Here is a 19,683-nt window from a genome sequence, read left to right on the forward strand (position 1 = left end):
CAGCAGTAGCCTGATAATTATTTCCAGTGTGGTCATTTTTATTGCCATGAATAAAAAATAAAGCTGCTCTTCTGAAGTTAAAGAATATGGCTTCCCTGGGTTACATACGAGTGTGGGCCTTGATTTAGCACTGTACAATAGAAAAGTAAAACAGAACAATAAATACCATCCACACAGTTCTTGTAAAAAGCTGTCTATTTCAGTTTTGACCATATAAAAACAACCAAGAGAAACTGGACAGGGAATATACAAGCCACTGATGGAATTTAAACAAATTGTACAAATTTCAGGTGATTTGGGTAAGGGCTTAGTGGTCTGTTGTACAGCCAAAATCAAAATCTCTTCAATTCTAAATTTTCCTGCTTCCCAAAGAAGGGAAAAAAAAAAAAAAACAAGCTGTACAGCAGGACCACGCAGACATCGCAGCCTGCAGAGAGGGCTGCTTGGCTCATCAAGCTGCTTCAACATTTTCCCATTGCCGCAAGTGTGAGAGGGGGCTGGCACCGGTGAGAAGCAAGTCAATCCTACTTCTGTAAACCAAAGACTTCAAGGGCACGAATCACACCGTCTTCTCAGCTTCACTGGATCTCCCCCATATACAGCCGTTTGTCACTGGACGCAGAGAGTACTGCGAGAGAGGAGGAAGGGAAGAGAGGCATACAAAAATTAAACAGAACAGTCTGAGAACTCCACTGACGGCACGCCATTTGGATTTAACTACTCATTTCTCTCACTGTAAGCTATCCGTAAAGCCCAATTTCATTTGCTCCCCAAAAATGCTTCACTGGATTACCGCTCTGACACCTCACCACACGCTGCACGTTCTGGCTGCCGTTCCCCTCTCCCAAGACAGACACAAAGGCACGCCGCCCGTAACGTCTAAGCATTAAAACAGTAAAGAGAGGCATATAAACACGCTGTTAACGCTCTCAAATATCCTGCAACGCTATTTTCTCTGCAAGGGGTGTTCAGATTGCGACTCAGGCGCGGCCAGCAGGACCACATGCCACTAGAGGGCACAGGCTCGCTGGGAAAGCTCAGTCGGGCTGCTATTATTTATCAGAAGGGCGGCAAACTGCAGTTGGCTCTCGGCTATAACGAGACACTGAGCAGCCCTAATCCGGAAAAGGCTCTTGAGGGGATTCAACACCCAAGTGTCGAGGTAATGACAACCCCATCGGGGAAGCGCTGTTCTCGACACTGACAACTGTTTCTTTCAAGTCCATGCGAGATCTGGGGGGGTTTGCGTGAAGCTCGCAGACCGATGTCTATAATCGTGCTCTCTGGGTGCTCTTCCACGCAGCTGAGTGTTGTGGGGTGGGTGGAGCGAGTTACAGGATTAACAGTCCCAGATGTTAATTGGGATCCGCCGCTGAACTCGCGTGCAATGACTGGATGGGTTTTTAATTTTTACTTTAAGATGAGCGATTGATTCACAAAAAGGAGCTCAGCGGAATACGATTACAAACAATCCGCTCCAAACTGAAGAGGAGAGATTGCTCTGCTCTTCCAGCACCGTCTCTGATCTGAAGACAGAGCAATGAATAACCAAGGAACAAGCCCATAATTCACTGCCCTGAATCCCCACCCCCAGGCTGCTGCAGAGACTGTCATCCTCGGCACCACCGAGCTCTTGGCTTCGCTTCAGGGCTGACTTGTGCCAATTTTTGGCCGAAGCAGTGTGGTGACCTGGCCGATGGTGCAAGTGTTTCTATAGAAACAAACAGTGCCCCACGGTCCTGCCCCGGCCACAAACTGCGCTAAGGAACTGGTACCAAGGCTGGCCTCAGCTAATGCTCCGTAATTGAAAGAGCTCCGAAAATGCCACTGAGAGCACCTCCTCTTCCGCCACTGGTACGTAGTGCCGCTCCTTCACCCCGGAGCAGGACATCTCTGGAACGGTGATAAAAAGGACTGCACAAAGAGCCTTGTTTGCTTCTTACACCTTCTGTGAAAGTTAGAGACCCTGGGCTGATGACAGACTTCCAGGTTTCTATAACTGTCACGATGCGATCAGTAAATTCATGGTTATAAGAAACCCTAGTACCAAAAATATTTTGGGAAGTCCTGGACAGTGGCAGTAGCTCACGGCCACCCACGGCTCATGAACAGGCCATACCACCACGGGCCAGAGCTGCACTGTTGCTCACCCAGGTCTCCATCTGGGCAGGACACACGGGTGGGGTAGAGCCTCTTCACTCAGCCCAGGCCCCAGCTCCAATGGATGCCCACAATGTATGCTCCCTTTGTAGTCCTGAGCTACGGATAACACCTTCCCCCAGGCCTGTCCCTGACACTCAGGGCACTCGGCCAGTTTTTGAGCTGTTTTCTGGAGGACCAGCTCAGCCAGCCCTGGAACTATTTCCCCAGCTGACCTGATTCGGGGAGGACTTACTGATAGGCTCCTCTGGATGGAAAGCCAATTCGTTCACCGACCCAGCGTGGCCTGGCAGCTTGTACAAAATCCTCCTGGATGTGGTGTCCCACACGTAGACGAACCTACAAGAGAGTCGTGATGAGAGCAGGCGTTTCTAAAGGGAAAGCAGCCGCCTCCCACACCAACGGCTGCTTCCTGCAACGGTTCACCACCCAGGCTGTAATAACCACAGCTGTTAGCGTGGATAAACAAGGAGCCTGTCAGGAGCAAAACGCTGCGCTGCTGAATTCAGAAGAGCAAAGGTCTGAGCAGGTAGGAGCTAACACGCCAGCTCTGTGCTAAAAGCCTCTGCTGTCACAGCACTGCGGCACCATCTCATCCATTGCGGCACGGAGATGGATGAGGCCACAGAGACCCTCGGCACCGCAGCCGTACAGCGGGCTAAGGGACAAAAGAAGCGTCAGGAGAGGGGAGGACGCCTCTTACTCTTGCAAATACCTGCCTGCAAGCCCAGTGGTGGCTCCCAGTTCAGGCAGACAAGCGCTTAGGAGGAGCCTGGGTGCTCCCCCCCCAAGTCCCCGCTACGATGCCATCCCCTCCCAGCCAACAACCTGTATATATGGATTTCTTCCTGCTGGGCCATTAAAGTCATAATTCACTTCTGAGCATTTATTAGGGGGCTGATCAGATTGCATCGAGCCCTTTGATTGATCTCCTCCGGGTCCCTGCGCCGCACCGCAGCCGGGTGCTGCCCGCGTGCCTCACCTTGGCTGAAGGACAGCGCCGAGACACCGGCGCTCCTCACGCAGCAGGTCAGAAATAAACCGCTGGCACCAGGCACCACGCAGCCCTCAGACTATTCTTATCCATGGCCTCCGAGTGGGGGAAAACGGCACCTTTCTGCTAGCCACACAACGCAGCCCGTTCCCCCGGGGGTGTCCGTCACTGCCTGCACGGCGCGGCGGCCGCCTGGCAGCTAGCACTAGTTCCACCGGGGAACAAAGCGATGCTCTGACCCGTTATGGAGAGCTTCCGTAGGAGGGAGAGGCTTTTTTTATAAATCAGAACGGGAAGAGCTCTGAGAAACGCACTACAGCCAGGCAAGGTGACGCTGTATTCCACCCGCACAGCCTCCTTTCCAAACTTAACAGCTTCGCCACACGAAACGTCGTTTGTTACAAGGTTCACAGCTCTTCAAAAAAAAATCAGCGGCTTGGGAAAGCTGCCAGTGCTGGATTACACTCATACTGCCTTCTCGCTTTGCTCTTTAGGTAGGTGACTGGCATCTAAAAACAAAATCTGTCAGGGGGCAGAAGGAGAAAGGGGCAGAGCAGTACCTGGCCACCTCAGCACGGGGAGCAGCTCTGCCAACCTCACGCTCCTGAGGCATCGCCGCGGCCGCTTACAGGGGGCGCTGCACAGGGTGAGGGCATGAGGGGCAACCAGGCGAGAGTAAAACACGTGTAAAAGCCACCTATAACGTCACATTTCCTCCGAAGGCAGGTTGCTGCAAACGCCTCTGCGCATCACCACGTCTCCGCCGCCTGAATTCAAACGTGCTTGGGATCAGCGGCCCCGTATCGGCCCCGCACGTAACCCAAGCTCTGAACGCCAGCTTGGGGTGGGACCAGTGCCACCAGCGGGGAGTGCCTCCACTTCACCTCACCCGCTCCTTCCCGTTGACAGCGCTTTGCAGATCTGATGAAGGACAAGATTCGCTTTTACAATTAGGCCTCTTCTGGTTGGAAGAGAAGTGAGCTGCTTTGCTGCCCAAAAAAGCACCGAATCCCTCACAGCACTTGTTGGTAAGGCAGAGAGGACACCGACACCAGCACAGGGCAGACGTGCTTTGTTAGAGGCTTTCATTTTCAGGCCGGTGCTATTCTTTGGATTTTCTTGAAACGTGTGAAAAGGAAGAATGAAACCATCCCACTTACGTCGCGAATATCATTTAAAGCAGCATTTCTCCAAGCACGACTATTTCATCTAGCAGGTAAGAGCTGTATCTGATGCTTTCTCAAAGCATTCTGCTGTAATGTATTTTCTATGGCATGGCAGAACAGGAAAGCACTTTAAGTAGCTGGTTTTACAAAAAAACCTTCTGAAGGGCTCACAGAGAAAAAAAAAAAACAGGTAATTGTCCCTCCAACACAAACACACACACACTCCACATAATGCAGAGAAACAGAGTAACTATTGGGGAATTACTTCTTACCCAGACACATGAAATGTTTAATCTTGCTTTGCTTTCCCAGCAGATACTCCCCCCAAAAAAATTAAAAACCCAGGGGTAGCAGAAAGATTTGGAGTGGCCTCATCTAACCTGCCCTGGGACCTGACTGTGTGCTCTTCACAACGAAATTTCACAACAAAGTTGCTGTCAGACCACAGAGCTACAGCAGCATCTGCAGGACTAACCTAATGGCCCAATATTTCACGCCACGCTTCAGCGTGTCAGGTTGCCCGCCCTGGGACCTGCCACAGCATCGGCGCATTAACAAACAGGTATTCATCACCACGTGCACTGCTGCTGCAGCCCAGCGGGACTGGAAAGAAGGGTCACGTCTCAGCCACCCGCCGTGACAGCCGGCCCCACTATATCTGGACAGTAAGAACTCAAGTTCTTCCTATCCTCCATCAGAAGCTCATTAATTTGCTGATTACCGCTGCTTGGACGCTGGCCTGCAGGAATTCCTGTCTCGATGTCACCGAGAGTGCATCTGGATGTGCTCCAGTGGGGACTGTATCCTTCACGGCGACCTTCAGTGTCTGGCACAGCCCCTCTGTTGGCTTCCTCCCTCTACCCAGTTTAATCCTTGGTAACCTTGCTTTACAGAATCTCTGATTTACAAGTCCAATATACGCTAATTTAGGCAGATCTATTTCCTCGCGCTTGTTAATTAAAGCGAGGATTACAAATGATCCTCGGAACACCACTGGTGCTCCCTGCTAGCTGCCACGCAGCACTCTGACTGGTACTTGTGGTCAGCACAACCCCGGCACCACTTCTCTACACTCCTGCTTCTAGAAGAGTCTCACGCGAGTCTGCTGGTACGACTGCAAGAGCCCCGGTCTACTGCCAGCTATGCTCCTGTCATCTGCTTGTCCATCTGTTGGACGCAGAGACTGAACGTAAGCAGTAATGGAGCTCTCTAGAAGGCTTCTGACAATAAGAAGAAGGATTTTACAACTATATAGTTCTCCTCCGCTGATGCAAAGGCAATACAAACACTTCAGCACTATAATCGCTGCAGACAATGCTCGCAGAAGACTGCAGGGAGTTGTTTGGGCCTTCGCACCTCCCCGCGCAGTTCTGGCTCTTCATGTTAATTTTAGAGATGATCCAGCTCATTTCAGGTGCGATTGCAGAACAGTTTGGGACTGACGGTAACAGAGAAACACGGCGGTAACTCACCTGTCAGCGGATCCCCCTGCTATCTTACTTCCATCTGGGGACCACGAGCACCTCAGAAGATTCTAAAATAGAAGAATGCGCACAGATCCATTTCCAAAGGAAGATTTAGCTTTTCCCTTCCCCTTGCAATAAAATCACCAAGAGACTTTAAATATCATGAGCACCACTATAATGATCTCCCTTTGGAAGATAAGAAGGTAATTACAGATTTTATTTTATTGCTGGAAACATCCAGTGTCTTGTTATTTTACACAATGTAGATAGTAAATGTAGGAAATACTTAATTTACAGCTAATTATAGCTGAACTGAGCTAAGAAATTTTGTTACTGCGGCTTTAATTAGAATCCGACTTTGTGCATTAATCTTTCTTTGAATCCCTAGTAAAGTCTTTCTGGTTTAAACTTGAATTTAAAAAACAATTTACAGAAAACTTAATAGACAGGGGCAGCATTTTATAAACAATACTCTCTCAGTCTGTAGCACACTCACCTTTTCAAAATTATGCACGTTCCCCTGGAAAATCTTTACACATCTCTCTTTGGGGGCAAATGGTCGCACGTCCCAGATGCGAACTGCAACAGAGAGCTCACAGTAATTAGCTGGATGGCAGAGGGATGGGGGCAAGGTCAGCTTCTAATGATCAGAGACCCGGTCACATTCCTTGCTCTCTTCATAAATAGGTTTCCCCAGAAGCAAAAGGAAGGTAGCAGCTTTCCTCTTGCAGGAAGCTTTGATATAAAAGGTAAAATGCAGAAATTTATAACGGTATCAAGATCACTGCCAACGGGAAGGGAAAAATCCCCAACAACTATTAAACAAATGAGCCACCGCCTCCTTACATGAGCATTTGCTTTACGATAATACGTTTTGTGATCACAGTTCTAATAGATCAGCTTTGCTGAGCTCCCATATGCAGGGGACAGAGAGTTTGGAAACAGCACCGGCATCCCCTGCTGCGAGGAAGCAGCCAAACCAACCTGACAAAAACAAGACCAAGATTACATTCAACTGCCTGTGCAAATAATTTGTGCCATGGCTCAAATCCCTCTTGCCCGTTGGAAGACATGACAAACCTCTCTGATACAGCTGCTCCCTCTCTGCAAAGGATGCAACTGTCATCACTGCAGCAACAGGAATTCAAACTTTATCTGTGGAGCTCATCTCCCCTGAGCCACCCCCACGTCTGACTCTTATTTTTCTACACTGAACAATTCAAGCTGTTCCTTCCTAAATGCCACACACGCGGCTACCCAAAGGCTAGCAGGAGAGGGCAGGGGCTGACAGCTGTCTGCACAGCTGCGCTGTCACGTTCAGCAGGAGGTACCTGTGTTGTCCATTGCGTTAGAGAGCAGGTAAGAGCCTTCTGAACTCAGACTGAGGCCTGTCACCGAGTCTGCGTGTCCTCTCATCGTGTACGTGAGCTTGTTCTGGCGAAGGTCCCACACCTTTCAGACAGCGGACACAAAATGGCAGCTTAAAAGGGTAGCCAAGACCATCAGAAATACCGTTTCCAAACCATTTCATACAAGTACTGATCAGTCATCTGATGAAATCAGCTTTCAGTTTCAGTTGGGTGGGGTCTCAATGGCTAAAATATAAGGCTATGATTTTGTGTGTTGTAGGAAAAAGAAAGGATTTGCCCTTTAGAAGGCTTCTTACTTAACGTGTCCAACTGCGTTAGCAGCAAGGAGGCAAATTACAGCTGCCCCATGCATGCAGGAATCCCCTTCAATGTCGCTACAGCTCTCCCAGCTCCCAAATTCCACTGACCATGGCACAGCGCAGCAGTTGTCAAAGCCCCAAAATTTCATGCTGTTCTTTCCCCAAGAGTTAACGGCCGTTCACGGGTCAGTCAGAACAGATGTCCTTTCAGTGCTACACTTAGCGATGGCCTTCTGACAAGAACATGCTCCCCATGCCTTAGGTAAGACTGGAGCCTGAGGCTAAAAAGACAGCAAGACTGACTGAGCTGTGCAGCTATCAGGAGAATCTCAGCTACCAAATGAATGAAACACTGAGTGTGCTCTTAAATAAGAACTTTCCACAGTAGCAGGTGACAAAGTAAATTACAACAGCATACTGGAGCAGAGGGCAGGGAGTTGGATGTGTCACCAGATTTTCTTTAGCCTACCTCATATATGGCTCTAGAGCTTCTGGGAGAGGCAGCGACTGCCAGAAGAGCTCGCATACCATCTCAGCTCCAGTGTGACAGCAGTGCTAAGATGCGTGGCCAGGAATGCCAGGGCTGCCCAGCCAGTCACGTGGCAAACAGCCCTGAAACAACTCCCTCAGAGTTTCTTGGCCTCAGATCAAGACAGAGGTTGGACACGGGAGGCTGGCACAGTTCTTGTGACCGTAAAAATCGACCAACAGCCTTCCACATTTGTCCTTGACCAACGCGACATTTTGCACGCTGTTACAAGAGATTTCTGATGGGATGGAAAAGGTGAGCACGGCTGGAAAGGCACACAAGGATGCAAACATCATACCTTAATGTCGTTGTCAATGCCTCCAGATATGATCTGATCGCTGGTGTCGTTGAAGGTTACAGCCAAGACCTGGTATGTGTTCTGAAATGTCTGGACGGCTGCTTTTTTCCTGATATCCCACAGCTAAAAAGACACGGTGGTTATAAAGCTTACATAGAGATATTTAACAATAAAATTACAAAAAAATTTACAAAATTGCACATATATTTTGCAGAGACTCAAACCGCTCTGCTAAAATTCACTTTTAAATCTCAAAAGATCTCTACAGAAAACACAGTAGAAGGCTGGTGTGATTAAAGCATGTGACTTTCCTCGTTTAAAGCAAGAATAGGAGGAAAGAACGCAGTTCATAAAAGATTTCAGTAACTGCTTGCCATTTTCATGTTTTGTTAACCTGATTTAGTAGAAAAAGTACCACTGAGTAGAGCAATCTTGTTAACCCCCATCCAAAAAATTACAGAAGGAGCAAGCACATTTCATTTTTAAATCGAAGGTTTTCGATCACAAAACTGTAAGATCAAACAAAGTGTGAATTTAGCCAACTTAAATGGGAAGAACATGAACAACTCTTTCAGAGATCCCACCTTATTTTCACTCTAGACTATCTCCACACACAACACACCGACCTTCACTGTCCCATCGTCACTGCCCGTACAGACAAGCTGGGGTCCTCGTCGCGCTGGGTAGCAGGAGTTAACGAATGAGGTGTGGCCCTTCAGCCTCTTCACTCTCTCTCCAGTCTCGCTGTCCCACACGGCCACCGTCTTGTCCGTGGATGCTGAGAAGAGCATGCTGTGGAGAAGAATCCCCGTGAGCTTCTCTATTTCAGAAGCGTTGCTCCCATCCCAGCTTTGCTACTCTCTAGTCCCGAGATCAAAGCTTGAGATATCAGGTGGGAATACGTCGTTGAATCATAGAATCATTTAGGTTGGAAAACTTAAGATCAGCAAGTCCAGCCACCGCCGAACACTACCAGGTCCACCACTGAGCCACGTCCCTTAGCGCACACCCACACAACCCAAATACCTCCAAGGATGGCGACCGCCACCTCCCCGGGCAGCCTGTTCCAGCGCCTGACCACTCTTTCTGTGTAGGAATTCTTCCTGATATCCAAGCCAAACCCCTCCTGGAGCAACTTCAGACTGTTTCCCCGTGTCCTAACACTCGCCACTTGAGAAGAGAGACCAACACCCTCCTCGCAGCAACCTCCTCAGATAGTTGTGGAGTGACAAAGTCTCTCATCCGCGTCTTTCTCTCCACACTAAGCCACCCCAATTCTCTCAGCTGCTCCTTGCATGTCTTTTCTAGTCCCTTCACCAGCTTCACTGCTCTTCTCTGCAGTGAGGGACCAAAACCAAACACAGTGCTTGCGGTGCGCTCCTACCAGCACCAAGGACAGAGGGACAACCACTTCCCTGCTCCTGCTGGCCCCGGGGCTATTTCTGATGCGGGTCAGGGTGACGTCGGCCTTCCTGGCCACCTGGGCACACTGCTGGCACCCCCAGGTCCTTTTCAGAGGGGCAGCTTTCCAGCCGCTCTTCTCTAAGCTTCCGCTGCTGCGTGGGGTTCTGGTGACCCAAGTGCAGCACCTGGCATTCGGCCTTGGTGAAGGACACGAGATCGGACTCCGCCACCAATCCAGCCTACCCAGCTCCCTCTGCAGAGCCCTCCTGCCCTGAAACGCTCCCACCCAACTTGCTGCCCGCAAACTCACTGAGGGTGCACCTGATCCCCTCGCCAAGACTGTTGACGCAAACGTTAAAAGCGGCCCCAATACTACCGAAAAGTTCGACGCCCAACTTCAGAGAGAAACGTGGAGTTTCAGCGCAGGCAGACTGACAGCGGGACAGCTATAGCGGAGGTGCTCCCACCAAACCCAATTTCTAGAGATATACCTACACGTGTATTGGTTTTCTGCCTCCTCAGACCCTGGCTGGGATGACAAGACAAGAAGGAAAAACCGGCAACCTCTCGGTTCAGCTGCGGTGGTGGAAGAGCCTTCCAAAGTGACAAATTACTCCCACGTTTTCCTTCCCTCCCCAGCCAACCGTTTCCCACACAACCAACGCGAGCGTTCAGGTTTCTACCGACTGAAATCAAGGGCCCTCGTGGGTCGCAGGTGGCTGGGCCAGTAGAGCAGGCGCCACTCCTAACCCAGGAAAGCCACAGCACGAGCGTTTGCTGCGAGGGCCAGTGGCCGAGCAGGGGGGAAGGAGGAGGCTCCGCGAGGGGCCGCGGCCAGCAGAGGACACCTTCCCTCAGGAACAGCGGCAGGAACGCGTCGGCGTGCCACCCACCTGCCGTCCGTGTTGTAGTGCAGCTCCATGACGGCCCCGCTGTGCCCCTTCAGGGTTGCGTAGTTGTCGCAGTCCCCGTAGACGTTCCACAGCACTAAGAGAAAAGGGAGAGGGAGGCAGGGGGTTGGAACTGGATGGTCTTTGAGGTCCTTTACAACCCAAACCGCTCTACGGAAGGGCAAGGCGCGTGGAGCCACGCCTGTGCTGCGCGCGGAGCGATTCTCCAGAGCTCCCACGGAACCACAGCCGCCACCACCTCAAGGCCAGGGTGATGCACAGCAGTAAGGCAGCACCACGTGGAGCCCCAGAAGAAAAGACTCCGCTTGGAGCTGATTGACAGCTTTAGATCAACTTGATTTTATTAATAAGCCGTCGGACCTTCACCTCAGCAAGCCAGGGCATCGGTAACTGTGCCTGCAGGGTGCCGCTGCCCAGCACAGACCCACGGCGACCTCTGCGAGGGCCTTGGGAGGACCGCGATGAGCTGGGCGGGCGGCCAGCCCCACGCTCAGCACCGCACCCCCGCGCCCCTCATGCTCAGGACCCCAGCTGACGCCTGACGTGAAGCCACCCCCCAGGGCTGTAGAGGCCAGCCTCCCGACAAGCTGAAAGCCCCCGGGGCCTGGCCTGCTGTCACACAAGCCCGGGATGGCCCAGGTTGGCAGGGACCTCTGGAGATCACCTGGTCCAACCCCCCGGCTGAGCAGGATCACCCGGAGCACCTTGCGCAGGATGGCATACAGGCGGGTTTTGATTATCTCCGGAGAAGGAGCCTCCGCAACATCTCTGGGAGCCTGTCCCAGTGCTCTGTCACCCTCCCAGTAAAGAAGTGCCCCCTCATATTAAGAAGTGCCGGAACCTCCTGGGCTTCAGTTTGTGCCCGTTGCCTCTCGTGCTGTCGCTGGGCATAGCTGAAAGGAGACCGGCTCCATCCTCTCGACACCCTCCCCTCAGATATTTACGTACATTAACGAGCTCTCCCCTCGGTCTCCTCTTCCCCAGGCCAACCAGGCCCGGCTCTCCCAGCCCGTCCCTGTACCAGAGGTGCTCCAGTCCCCTCATCGTCTCCACAGCCCTTCTCTGGACCGGCTCCAGCATCCCCACGTCCCTCTTGCCCCCGGGGCAGCCCGGGACTGGCCGCCCCGGCCCGGACCCGCCGTACTCACGGATGAGCCTGTCGAAGCCGGCGGAGGCCAGGGTGTTGCCGCCGGGGTGGAACTTGCAGCAGTACACTTCCCCCTCGTGCCCCGACAGCAGCATGATGGGCGCCTGCAGCGAGGAGCAGCGCGGCGGGCCCTGCGGGGGGGCAGCAGCAGCCAGTTGAGGGGGCAGCGAGGAGGAACAAGAGAGCCAGCACCCCCCCACACCGAGCCCCCCAGCGCCTACCGAGCTCCCCCTGACCCCTCTTAGCCCCCCCAGCCCCCCCTTCTGCGACACCCCTGAGCATCCCAGCCCCCCTTTCCTCTGCTCCCCCCGACGCCCTGAATGCCCCCAGCTCCCCCGAACCCTTCCCCAGCCCCCCCGCCACCTCAAGCCCCCCCCAGCCACCTGTCCTCCAGCCCCCCCCAAGCCCCCCCAGCCCTCCTTCCCCTGACCCCCCCGATCCCTCCCAGCCCCCTGAGCCCCCCTTCCCCCAGCCCCCCATACCCCTGACCCCCCCAGCTCCCCCCAAACCCCCCAGCCCCCCGATCCCTCCCAGCCCCCTTCCCCCAGCCCCCCACCCCACCCCCCAAGCCCCCCCCAGCCCCCCCACCCCCCCAGGCCCCCCATAGCCGCCCCCGATCCCTCCCAGCCCCGAGCCCCCTTCCCTCAGCCCCCCCGCCCCCCCCAGCCCCTTCGAGCCCCCGCAGCCTCCCTTCCCCTACCCCCAACGACCCCCCCAAGCTCCCTCGATCCCTCCCAGCCCCCCGAGCCCCCTCCCCACAGCCCCCCCCACCCCCTCAGGCCCCCCTCCGCCGCCCCCCTCCGCCGCCCCCTACCGCCTGCAGCAGCGCCCCGGGGGCCGCCTGCCCGGCCCCCCCGGCTCCCCCCCCGGCCGCGGGCGGCTCATGGCGGGGCCGCTTGGCGGGGCCGGGCACGAGCGCGAGGTCGGGGCCGGGACCGGGGCCGGGACCGGGGCCCGGGGCAGGGCCCGGAGCGGGGCCGGGGGGGGGCCCAGGCGCGGGGGCCTTCCTTTTCTGCTGCTCCAGCATCTCCGCCCGCCGCGCGCGCCCGCCCGGCCCCCCATTGGCCAGCCACGCCGCCTCCCGCGCCGCCCATTGGCGGAGAGCCGCAGGAAGGCCCGCCTCCTCTCGACGTCCCCTCCGGCGCGCGGCGGTGGCGTCGACGAAGCGGCGCCGGGCCGCCGGGCTCTCCCCCGGCGCGGATTGGCCGCGCCGAGTAAGGCGGGTGGATCCCATTGGGCAGCGCTTGGCGCCTGCCAGTATGGGGCTCAGGGATTGGCTGGGTGGAAGGGAGGGCCTGGCGGGTGAGGGCGGGGCGGAGGCGGCGAAATGGCGGTGGCCGGGGGCGGTAAGCGGGGGGGGTGCGGGTCGCTCTCGTGCCTTAATTAATGAGCGAGCTAGTTAATTGATGAGCTGGTTCTCTTTAAGGTGCCGTTGGTGTTGGGGTGAGCGTGCGGTGAGGCGAGCCGCGAGGCTACGGAGGGATGGAGGCGCTGCCCGAGCTCTACGCCATCTTCCGGGGAGAGGTGCGGGGTGCCGCGGGCTCTGAGGGGGCCCTGGGGGGGGGTCCTGGGGCCGTCTCTGTGCTCAGTCAGCCCACGAGGTTAGGGGGAGCCTCGGCGTGAGGTTGCCCCCTTGCACTCCTGCGTATTTACTGCATTAATTCTGCAGAAAAATCACCTTGTGGTGTGCTTCGGCGTCCCGTGGGGGCGTTCAGAGGGTGATTTCTGTCCTTACCTGTGCTGTTCTTTTTTTATCTCTTTAAGTAGCAGAGCGTGCGGTTGGGATTACACCGATACAGTCAGTGGTTTTGTATGTTGAGGTCTCAGCCCGGAACAAGGCATTTTGTAGAAGGAAACTCCTTTGCCTTCCATCTGTGACGCAGAAGTTCACTGCCATAATTAGAAAATTATTTTAATTCTCCAAGAAAAAATTATAGGAAATTAACTTTCAATTGCATAATGCTTTACGTTATTTTCTTATAACTGTTACAATGAACTTAAGGCTTAAAGGCAGGAAAGCAATGGGCTTTTTGTGAGTCAGTTTGCTGTTAACAGAGGCTGACTGTGTTGCTGGATTCAGGACCCCTTTCCAATTCTCGGTATGTCTCATGCTTTGACTTTATCGGTCTGGGCTGAGACTTGGAAAATCACGGTGAGGTGTGGAGCTGGTTCCCAATTCTTTATTCGTTCCAGGAGGCTGTGTTACCTTGTTTGTAAAATTGTGATGCAAATTAAGTTGGGTTGCAGAGAAAACGTAGGTGCTGCTGAATTTTCTCTGAAATATTTCCTGCTCCTGTACCTCACCTAACAACAATAACGTTAAAAAAAAAAACAAGCCTCTTATTTTAAAATGTATGTTCCTGTGTGTTTACACACACCACACGTAAGACACCTGCTGTGCTTGCCTGCCTGCCCTGGAGCTACCAAGCGCTGCTCTCTAACCTCTGATGCCCCAACCAAAGGAAGACTGGGAACCACTTGGGGTTTCTGTGCATGTGCTGACCTGTGCTCCGAAAGGAGGTGTCTTAGGAAGGGCTTTCCTTTAAATGCTGTGTTGATTTTCTCCACAGGTGGCGTCTGTGACAGAATATGGGGCATTTATAAAAATCCCAGGCTGCAGGAAGCAAGGTCTGTTTCTTTTATTCCTGCTTGGTTTCACGTTGATGTGTAGAAGCCAAACAGCCAGCTTCAGAATGAAGACTTGTCGTTTCCTAAAAAGCTCAGAAAAAGGGTTTTTAAATTAGGAAGAAATGGAGGTTCTGAGTGTTTAGAGTGTAGTTGGTGTGTTTGCGTGAAGAACGAAAAGACTCAGTGCTCTTTAAATGTGGCTTTTTGGTAACTTCGGTATATTTTAGAGAATCGTTTTGTGGTGTTGGACAGACACTAGAGGATTTCTACAGCTTCATAGTTTGTACCACTTATTTCTTTAATTGCCAATTTGAATGAGTTTAATGAAAACTGAAATGAAACTCAAATAAGACAGCGGTTCTGACTTATGTCTTAAAGCTCTGCTCATGCTTGTGGGAAGCTTGCAGAGTAAAACAAATTAATTTTACAAAAGGAGCAGCTTATGCTTGGTGTTCTGTTGTTTGCCGGAGGCCCACAAGTAACCAAATAACTCTGCTGTCGGCCTAACGTGCCCGGTTACTTCAGTGCCAGTTCTAATAAAAGGTTTTGGATCGAAGTGTGGCTGCTGGGGGGAAGTTGCTTTGAGGTGCAGACAGGCCTTAAATTATGAGCCGAAACAGCAAGGTGCTTCCATATTTATCATTTTTTTGGTAACCCTGTGGCCCATGTGGGTTATTTGTGATTGGACGTGAAGTGTTCTGGCTGCGTGACCTCGCAAGCACAACAGGGGATCAGGGCAGCTGTGGTTTTTAATGCTTCTGACACTGCCAGCACAGCATTGTGTCGCTGGTGCGTGAAACGTCCTCTTTGTTCTCCGTTGATCGCACACCTCTAGCAGTAAAAAATTCTTGAGCATGCACCCTCAACATATGCGTGTTGCCTTATAAATGATGTGAGTTATATTGCTCTACTTCTGTACACCATAAAACATAAAAGCAGAAATTAAGAAAGGATAAGCTGAAGATGAAATAAACACTATTACGTTTTTATTTGTTAATGGTGCAAAAATACGTTCTCTTTTTTTCCTCCCAAATTGCGACCAGGCCTTGTTCATAAGACTCACATGTCTTCCTGCCGGGTGGATAAGCCCTCGGAGATAGTGGATGTTGGAGACAAAGTATGGGTGAAGCTTATTGGAAAGGAGGTAACGTTAATTCTTGCTTCTTTTCTGCTGTGTAGATGAAATACATTGTGATGAAGTTTACTGCAAGAACAATAAACTACAAACGTCTGTGCACAGTGGCTGTCTGTTCCTGTCACTTTGTCAGGGGTACGACATGTTGATTTTTTACCAGTGGCTGAGTTCTGCCTGCCTTCACGTGCTGCTTTGGGCACTGGATTTCTGTGACTCACAATAACGGAGCTCGGGAAAAGGGACTTCATAAAAGCTTTTGACCTGCAAGCAACAAATCCGTCCCTTTCTGTCTCCGTGCACCCATTCTCAGCCATCGCTGTGTGATTTGGTAGCTAAATGAGCAATTTGTGAGAATCCCAAGATAAGAGTTAGTAAACAGGGTTCAGTGACTGTTTTGAGAGACAGGCCTGTTCTTAGAAGATGCGATTTTTTTTTTGTCGTTGTTGTTCTTTCCAGGAGGGCATCACTGGCAATGAATTAGGCCCAGGAGGAGGGATTTTTTTTTTGAGACATTATTAAATATGTATGTATTTTTTTCGTACAATCAACACTGTACTTTATTACATGGGTGTGAGAATAGGCACGTCTCTTCTATTTAAAGCTTACTTGGAACAACGACTAAAGGCTCTTGCTTTGGTGAGCCATGGAAGCAAAGAAAGACGACTACTTAGGAGCATGGTGGGAGCATTCAGTTCAGAGCTGCACAGGTTTTTGTGTCCTTGGAGGTCTTTTTGAAAAACGGTGATGAGGTTGATGTACAAAACTAGGACGTAATTCTGTGTGAGGTAAGGGAAAAGGGTCGAGAACACTTTAGTCTCCTTTACAGGAGAGAGCGGATGTATGAAAGACTTTACAGATCCTTTGTAGCCATCTGCAGTGTACGTTTCTTTTTGATATTGTTTTTTTAAATTTCTATCAAACAGCTGTTTTCTCTGTCTGGAACAGTTGTTGGGTTCCTGGCCTCTGTTGGAGAGGAAGAAGCATGTTGGAGAGGTGAACAACAGAAGAGTTCATTGTTTGCCTGCAAATAGCTGCATAGAATTCACACATGAACAAAACAAAAACCTTCAATAGCAGCACTGGTGAAAATGCAGGAGGTTGTGAGAGAGGCTTCAAGAGAAAACGTCCAACCTTTGCACTTGCTTCTAAAGCAGTGCTGTCATGATCAAGGGCTTATTAAGATTTAGAAGATACTAGCTCCTAAAACGGGTACTTAGAACATTTCTAGTCTCATATAGATATGGAAAAAGAGGTGTGTATATATATGGATATACACATATAGCTACATTTTTCAGAATGTGAGTCAGCCAGACTGCCAGTCTGGGGGAGCTCCCTTGCAGTTGATTTACTTGAGAACTGTAGCAAAGCCTCCAAATGTGCACGCTTTTCTCAAGTACGGGTTTGGTCATATGGAAAGCAGAATCTGAAGAGATTTATAATTTGATTTTATTGTGTTTATGAAGCTGTTAATCAGAATACTCTACAATGTTAATACATCTATAGTATAAAAAGAACAAAATCACTTTCATGTAGTATCCTTTTCTATATCTCAGCTACTGACAATTTCATTCCTTCTCTGCAGGCCTCCAGATGGATTGCATTAATGAACACTATTGTCATTTACTCTTCTTGTTCCATATCTTCCAGATGAAGGATGACAAACTGAAGCTTTCCCTCTCCATGAAGGTTGTTAACCAAGGCACAGGAAAAGACCTGGATCCGAACAATGTTGCCCTTGAGTAGGTAAATCTACTGAGTACAGTGCGGCGGGTCAGGCAGGGTGCTGCTACCTGCTTTCCCTGGCCTTCATTCCCAGCCCTCCTGCCATACTTATCCTCTGCGTCCTCCCTCCCTTGGAGGGTGAGGGGGTTCTTCCCGAGCCCCTGGGGGATGCCCTGGCTGGGAGGAGGGCTGAGGAAAGGAACTCCCTTGGTTGTGCTGCTTAGAGGCTGGCAGAGCTGCAGCAGATGACGGTGTAACGTGCTGCTACTGATGTGGTTTATACTAATGTATAGTTGGTTGGCTTCGTTCTTCGATTTAGCTTAGTGGTGCTCTTAGAGGAACATTTGGAGGGGGGAAAGTCTTTAGATTGTGTCTGTATAAATCTACAGGACTGAAGCGAGGGCGGATTGAAAGTGGAACTTTCCTTCTCTTTCCAGTCAGGATGAGAGGAAAAAACGCATGTTCAGGGACTACACTAGTCAGAAGATCACACTTGAAGCTGTCTTGAACACTGTGTGCAAGAAATGTGGCTGCAAAGGTATGTTTTTGTAGGGTTTTGTTCTTTTGTCTTGCCACATAAGGACTGAATTTTGCTTTGAAGTGCCTCTCTTAGAGGAGAGCTACGTTTTTTATCACTTGTTATGCACAGGAAAGACTTGGCTAAACTCCTTTAAAAAGATTTGTTTCTTAAAGTTGTGTCCCTGGCCTTTCTGTAAGGAACAGTTCTGCTGAGCACAGGTCCTTCTTCCTGTGTTAAAGCCTCTCGTAGCCGAGGCTTCGTTCCAGTTCTGCATGTTAAGAAATAAACGTGTGCCTTCACCAAACCATGTAACGGTGGTAAGAAAGTCCGTGGAAAGGACTTTACATTGTGTTCCCAACTAATCAGCAAGCTTGTGAGCAGCTGTCTTAGAGCTCAAATTAAGCATTTTTACCAGGTAAGATTTTTGTATTTTGCCTAGTACAGGAATGAGAAGCTGACTTAGGTGGTGCTTTTGCAAGTCGCTGAGGTGTAAGGTAGTCTTTTATATGTGGAGCTTTTGCTGCACCCTACTTCTTATCATAGAGTGAGTGGTTAAGCTGGAGCTGATGCTATTTTGGTGAAGGTTTATCAAGGTGGTTGTTAAACAGCAGCATGGTTCTGTGCAGTGGTAGATAACTGCCTTTGAAGTACCATTTTAAAGAAACCCTGAAACTTTGAACTAGATTCTGCATATTTCCAGTCTGCTTTTTAATGACGCCTGCTCAGAACAGGCAGGCAGATGCTGTCTATCGGCAGTTTCTGCCACCACTATTAGTAGATCAGCTTTGAAGCCTTGAGTAAAAAGGGCAGAACTAGAGTGAGCTGACTTCTTAGGTGTTTGTGGCTTTCATCTCACCTGCTGGATGTCTGTCCCAGCAGCTGACTCCCTTCCCCGTGTGCTTTAGCATTCTGCTCAAGCCCTCACCCAGATTTCCTGGCTCAGAGAAGTGTCTTAGCTTTGCCTGGTGAATCTTTCCAGAGCGATGTGTGTTGCACTTGCTCTCCTGCCTTGTTTAATTAGGGCATGTTAAAGTTGTACAAATGCTTGGACAATAACCATACAGTGTGGATTCTTGTAAGGTGATGAGTAATAAGGTGGTTGTTGGCGCTTCGGGTGTCTGAAATGCAGCCGCACAAAAAAAGCTTGTGGGAGGAGGGCTTGCAGCTTCAAACACTGTTTTCCAGGTCACTTTGCCAAGGAGTGTTTCATGCAGCCTGGAGGAACCAAATATAGCCTGATTCCAGAAGAGGAGGAAGAGGAGGTGACAGCAGCAGAATGTGAAAGACACAAAAAGAGCAGCTTGACTGATGATTCTTCAAAGAAAAGGAAAAAGGTATGAGGTGCCCTACTGCTGACCTGCAATAGTGAGCCGGATTGTTCTGTTGAGATACATCTGTGATTTACCACAGCAATGCAGTTACGAGCGGGCAGTTCTGGGCTCAGAAAGTGGCTCAGGTCTGTGCATGTGCTGTAGCAAACCAGGAACCTCTTCTACAGGCTCTAATAGTAATTCTTACGCTTCCTCCTTTTATTCTTGTCAAACCATCCCTAAGATGGCTTTGTGCTATTATATACGTATAATAATGCACAGCTTTCAAACGAGTTTCTTTACAGGGAGAGGGGATTTTTTTCCCCTTGTGTTCGTGAGGCTCAGTAGAGCTTGTGTGGGTTTCCTGAATTTCTGTGGTTCTTGTCAATAGCCCTCTTCTGTCTCTTTGCTTTTATTCTATCAACTTTCTTCAGTCAGAACCAAACACCCGCTGCCGCCTTGCTGCAGCGCGTATCCTGACCCAGGCTGTGTGACGTGAACTGGGCTTGTCTGCGTGTGCCGGGCTAAAATCAGGGCTTGTGTTTGCACAGGGAGCCTGCTCCATTCCCAGGCCATAAAGCTATAAAGTTCCAGGGATAAGAGAACTCCTACGTTTTGTGTCTC

General features: G+C 50.9%; 2 protein-coding genes across 6 annotated transcripts in view; one reads left to right on the forward strand and one right to left on the reverse strand.

Moving 5' to 3' along the window:
- ZCCHC17 (zinc finger CCHC-type containing 17) overlaps positions 1–19,683 on the forward strand; it is a 37,346-nt gene that overhangs the window by 8,740 nt on the left and 8,923 nt on the right. For 3 of the 5 annotated variants that reach the window (XR_013941727.1, XM_080566564.1, XM_080566565.1), the window contains exons 1-7: positions 13,032–13,090; positions 13,171–13,268; positions 14,315–14,372; positions 15,416–15,516; positions 17,155–17,246; positions 17,667–17,767; positions 18,935–19,083. Coding sequence is in view for 4 of the 5 variants with exons in the window: in XM_080566564.1 (XP_080422690.1) it covers positions 13,227–13,268; positions 14,315–14,372; positions 15,416–15,516; positions 17,155–17,246; positions 17,667–17,767; positions 18,935–19,083 (543 nt within the window). In the remaining variant the exon portion in view is untranslated. Of the gene's footprint in view, positions 1–13,030; positions 13,091–13,170; positions 13,269–14,314; positions 14,373–15,415; positions 15,517–17,154; positions 17,247–17,666; positions 17,768–18,934; positions 19,084–19,683 lie in introns of those variants that run through there. The other 2 variants (XM_080566562.1, XM_080566563.1) reach the window with 2 other exon arrangements.
- On the reverse strand, positions 178–12,789 carry SNRNP40 (small nuclear ribonucleoprotein U5 subunit 40). Its single transcript, XM_080566561.1, has 10 exons — positions 12,559–12,789; positions 11,746–11,875; positions 10,580–10,673; positions 8,909–9,074; positions 8,283–8,405; positions 7,118–7,238; positions 6,283–6,365; positions 5,793–5,854; positions 2,396–2,499; positions 178–628 (listed from the first exon to the last, which is right to left on the reverse strand). Exons 1-10 carry the CDS (start codon positions 12,769–12,771, stop codon positions 579–581), a joined length of 1,146 nt encoding a protein of 381 aa, XP_080422687.1. The 5' UTR covers positions 12,772–12,789; the 3' UTR covers positions 178–578.

This window comes from Anser brachyrhynchus (assembly GCF_964034855.1).
Source record: "Anser brachyrhynchus genome assembly, chromosome: 24".
In the NCBI taxonomy this organism is placed as follows: Eukaryota; Metazoa; Chordata; class Aves; order Anseriformes; family Anatidae; genus Anser; species Anser brachyrhynchus.

Excerpts from the sequence above, each read along its gene's own strand:
- SNRNP40 (XM_080566561.1), bottom strand. The coding sequence starts at position 12,771 with ATGCTGGAGCAGCAGAAAAGGAAGGCCCCCGCGCCTGGGCCCCCCCCC. Across the intron at positions 11,876-12,558 it reads CCGGGGCGCTGCTGCAGGCG|GGCCCGCCGCGCTGCTCCTC; the intron begins GTAGGGGGCGGC and ends GCCCCCCCGCAG. Across the intron at positions 10,674-11,745 it reads CGGCTTCGACAGGCTCATCC|TGCTGTGGAACGTCTACGGG; the intron begins GTGAGTACGGCG and ends CTTTTCTCTTAG.